At 37.2% G+C, this 4,888-nt stretch overlaps 1 protein-coding gene across 1 annotated transcript; it reads left to right on the top strand.

The window, feature by feature from the left end:
• The first annotated feature begins 329 nt into the window (after nt 1-329).
• On the top strand, nt 330-4,360 carry Sostdc1 (sclerostin domain containing 1). Its single transcript, XM_090332287.1, has 2 exons — nt 330-667; nt 2,944-4,360. Exons 1-2 carry the CDS (start codon nt 463-465, stop codon nt 3,357-3,359), a joined length of 621 nt encoding a protein of 206 aa, XP_090188413.1. The 5' UTR covers nt 330-462; the 3' UTR covers nt 3,360-4,360.
• The last annotated feature ends 528 nt before the right edge of the window (nt 4,361-4,888 follow it).

Raw genomic sequence — 4,888 nt, 5'->3', positions numbered from 1 at the left:
CTATGTCCCAAATATTCCAACTTTTGAGATACATATAGAACAAGTATGGGAACAACAGCATATTTAAGGAACCAAAAATTCATTTAAATTAAACTTGCTTGTGAACTAAAATCTGCAAAGGAAATGGCTGAAGAGAGACTGTAGTTGTTATAGAATGTGCCTGCCTCTTTAGCTGGCAGGAAAGTGAAGTCCAACTCTGAAATTTCATGTGATTTGTATACCAAGCTCCTCCTTTTCTGCAATCTCCTTTTCCATTGGTAAAGTTTTTTGCAGGGTCATGGAGGGATCCCACCCCTTCTCAGTGTTTTCACTCTGAAGCTCTACACAACTTTACACCTGAATGAACGCCAAACCTCTGTGGATATATAAAGGGAACCTTGAGGAGGAATTTCACAGTTACAGTGCAGAAGCAGAGGGAAGGGAATTAAGCAGCTCTTCAGCCAAGCAAAACCTCTACTCACCATGCTTCCTCCTGCCATTCATTTCTATCTCATGCCTCTAGCATGCATCCTCATGAAAAGCTGTTTGGCTTTTAAAAATGATGCCACAGAAATCCTTTATTCACATGTGGTTAAACCTGTTCCAGCACACCCCAGCAGCAACAGCACGTTGAATCAAGCCAGAAATGGAGGCAGGCATTTCAGTAACACTGGACTGGATCGAAGCAGTAAGTGTGTTTTACTTATACAAAATTTTGTTTGTTAGTTTGTTTTCTTTTCTGGTAGCATTTGATCACATTCTTGTAGAATTGTTTCCTGGATAACTAACCCAAACAATATATATTTTGCAAAACAATCTGGGAGCAATCACTGCATGTGTGGAGGCTGGCATTTTTCCCTAGATAGTGATTTCACAGTTAACCTAGTGAAAATAGTGGCTGGATAAAATCAGAATGGCTTTTTTTTTTAAATCAAGATCTTCAGAGAAAATATACCCAGGAATTAAACTGTTGCTTCTTTAAAACTATGCAAAATGGAAATTAAAAAATATTGTTTTACATAGTTTAATTTCAGGTTCATTTCTAGATGTGTAGTTTTGATAGAGTGTACAAAAGTAGAAACTTGCAGAGAAAAAAAATTAAGACTGCTGCTGACGTTCATAACCAGGTCAAATTTTTAAGTAATTGTCCATGTCTGTGAAAGAGTATAGCCTTTTTTTTTGTTTTGTGTTTTTGTGGTTTTTTTTTTTTTTTTGGTAAATTAAGACGTTTAGAATAACAGTACACTCAAGTTTTGTACAAAGCATTCTTTTATCCTTTTCTGTTGCTTAATTGACACTCAAATTGGCTATTGGTTAGAAGAACTCAAATTTCTTTGTGAAACTCCTTTTTGTCATTCTTTTTCTTTAGAAAATTCACATGTTAATAATCAGATTTTAAGAGAGACAGAGGAACTTGCACAGGAAATCTTACCCCTCCTCCTTAGGCTCCCTTCAACTATTACAGTTGTTTTGACCTTTAGAAAGTCAGAGCAAGAATACCAAGGTGTTTACACATACATAAAGGTGGCCACTCTTAAATTCATAGGAAATATTTCATTATTATTAGATCACTGAGCCACGGGGCAGGTATTCATCATCAAGGAATGAACTGTGACCACAGAAACAAATCTGAATCATTTCCAGCTGTGTCCAGGTGCCTTCCTGAAGTAGCTACAGGAAAGTGAGCATGATTCAGAAACAAGCAAAACTACCACACAGTTCAGACCAATCATTTACTTTTCAGTTTCAATTCCAGAACTCCAGATCTATATGCGTGCATATATGTATGTAGTGTACAACTCCCAGACTCCCCTAAACTGTTTCTCTCTTACTTCACAAGCACTAGGGGTGCAGAGATGAAGTAAAACTCCTAATTCATTTTATACTGTGACTTTGCTTTCAGTCAGCCATATAGAACCACTTAACATTTTTTATTACTTACATTTTGTGCTTGCAGACATTAATTTTTCTCGTTTCTGGCTGGCAAGTCTGGGTGACAGACAATTCTCCCAAAGTTCAGTTGCAAAGCAGTGGTAAGGAAAACTTCAAAACTCTCAAGATTAATTTTTATCTTAATCATACAAAGCATGTAACAAGAAGCAGCCAATTAGAAAACATAATTCATCAAATCCAAATAACTAAAACAAAAGAGTTTGCCATGACTGCTATCCAGGAAATGAGCACCTTAGTCCCTTTTGCAGTTGTAAATCAGACATCTTAGGTCTTTTTCTGCCATAAAATTCATGGAAATGTAGCCAAGTTGTTATGGCAACCATACGTTCCTGATTTAAGGTCTTTAAATTTTGATTTTTTTTTTGTGGTGGCATTTTGCACTTCAAACATTTTGGCATTTATGTTTTTTAAAGACACAGCTTGGGAATTTATGTTTAAAATGTCATTATTGAGTTCGTAATGTCAAATGTCAGAGGTTGCGTCCATATGTGTGTAAAATTCTATGCAGCTGAACTCTATAATTGAAATCAAATATTACAAAATGCACAAGCACTGTACACAATATTTAAATACTTTCCACATTTTCTCTACAGATTTTTTTAAAATCCTAATGAAAAGCACTTGCAGGCATTAACCAATATGACCCATGAGAAAGAGAATTTTAAAGCAAGCTCTTTGAAGGGTGACTATTTATACATAAACAGCAGAATTGCTAAAACCCTTATTGAGCATTGAGACTAAGAATGTGTGATTTTCAAATGCTCTAAGACACAGTTAATTCATATCATAAATGAAAAAGGAGTCAGACTTAGACTTTTTTTTGCATCTCTAAAAATGTTAGATCAGAGTGCCTCTAGCAAGAATATAGGCAAATAAATTTTGTTTGCCTTGACAATAAAGTAGATTTTTCTCTTTGTTTTGGCAATTTGCTATAATTTCTATATTTTATTTGTGATTATTGCAAATTACTTTGCTTTGTGTCTCTGATGTATTCTTTTCGGTTCCCTGCAGGTCGAGTTCAAGTGGGCTGCCGGGAGCTGCGTTCCACCAAATACATTTCTGATGGCCAATGCACCAGCATCAGCCCTCTGAAGGAGCTGGTGTGTGCTGGAGAGTGCTTGCCTCTGCCAGTGCTCCCTAACTGGATCGGAGGAGGCTATGGCACGAAGTACTGGAGCAGGAGGAGCTCCCAGGAATGGAGGTGTGTCAACGACAAAACTCGCACTCAGAGAATCCAGCTGCAGTGCCAGGATGGCAGTACACGCACCTACAAGATCACGGTGGTCACAGCCTGCAAGTGTAAGAGGTACACCAGGCAGCACAACGAGTCTAGCCACAATTTTGAGAGTGTGTCCCCTGCCAAGCCAGCCCAACATCACAGAGAGAGGAAGAGAGCCAGCAAATCTAGCAAGCACAGCATGAGTTAGAACTCAGACTCTCAGACTGGACTAGTAAACCATCTGCTTTACAGATTTGATTGCTTGGAAGACTCAAGCCTGCCACTGCTATTTTGCTCACTTGAAAGTGTAGGCTTTCGGCTTTGATCAAACCCAGAAAGCTGTCCTAAGTATCAGGACCTTCTCTGGGAATAGCTTTTCCTTTTCAATATTTTTTTTCTCCCAAGATGTATGAGTGCAATTTACATGTTAATTCCATGCATCCTGTAGTTTTAACTCATCATTGTTAAAAGGCTATTGATACTATGTAAATGGCTGAAACATATTTTAAAACAGAATAGGGTCTCTTACTGTGCCTCCATTCCTTAGCCCCTCCCCACTATTTCCAAATAAAACCTTTTCAAAATAGAAAATTGAAAAGAGTAACACCACGAATCTTCACAGGACCATTGCAGAAAGGTGCTTTCTAGGTCATTTCCATGAAAATAGCTTATCAGCCTTGAGTGGTCTTCCTTTCAAGGAAAGTAGAAGACCATGTGGCATTTCACTTCAAAAATAAGCCCTGTAGCTTTCTCCAGCTGCACAGTACAAAATTATACCCTGCATGCTGACCCTTGCTTGGAATGGAATTCCAGAAATGCATGGCAGTAGCTAATAAGTAAAGCTGATTATTTATTTGTCAATGTTGTTATTTAATGAGCTTTCACTTGTGATTTTTTTCAAAATGTTAATTTTTTAATGTTTTGAAACTTGTCATGTACCTAGAATATTTTCCTAGATGATTTGTGCTTGATCTAGAAAATATGAAAAAAAACACATTGTAGATATGTAAAATAAATAATTTAGTTGCTATATTACACACATTTCATCATTAACTTTACCCGTAGTGTGGATCTTTTAAAAATCAGTAAGATGCTTTGTAAAGCTGAAATATGTATCACTTTCTTATTTAGTCTGTGAAATCAGGTGACTTAATCTTCAATCCCATTGGTTTCTTTGAACAAAAATAAACACTGCTAAAAGTTATTGTCCTTGCCTCTAGAGATACATGTTTACAAACACTGTGGAATAAAATTATACGAGTTACTGCTATTTTGGTGGTGGTGGTGTTGGGAGGAGACCCAGGGCCTTGCACATGCTCAGTATCTACTCTCCTTCTGACTGAATCCTGCATCCCTAGCACCAACAATATTAAGTCACAGTCACATTTTCATAGGAATATCTGGGGCAGGAGGGGAAAGAAATAACACCCAAAAAGAAACAGAGAGAGAGAAGGAGAGAGATGAGATACACAGAGATACACACAGAGAGAAAAATACAGAGACACAGACAGAAATTGTTGATAAAAGGGATCGTTGAAAAAGTTGGGCTGCCATGTTGTGCCTGTATCAGACACATGCAGTTAAAATTCTGCTGCACAGTACAAAGCTTCCATTCCAGTTGCATCAGGATTTGGGAGTTTATAAAATTTTCCAGGAGGTGTCAATATGCAGTTAAGTTTAATGAAGAAAAAGAATTGTTACAAAATCAGTATCTATTGTTGAGTAACTGTGGATATT

The sequence above is a fragment of the Megascapheus bottae genome, chromosome 5 (assembly GCF_031878675.1).
Source record: "Megascapheus bottae isolate mThoBot1 chromosome 5, mThoBot2.hap1, whole genome shotgun sequence".
NCBI lineage: Eukaryota > Metazoa > Chordata > Mammalia > Rodentia > Geomyidae > Megascapheus > Megascapheus bottae.
This window is presented reverse-complemented; position numbering and strand designations above follow the sequence as displayed.

Coding starts and splice junctions, on each gene's coding strand:
- Sostdc1 (XM_090332287.1), top strand. CDS start 463: ATGCTTCCTCCTGCCATTCATTTCTATCTCATGCCTCTAGCATGCATC. Junction 668..2,943: donor CACTGGACTGGATCGAAGCA/GTAAGTGTGTTT, acceptor GGTTCCCTGCAG/GTCGAGTTCAAGTGGGCTGC.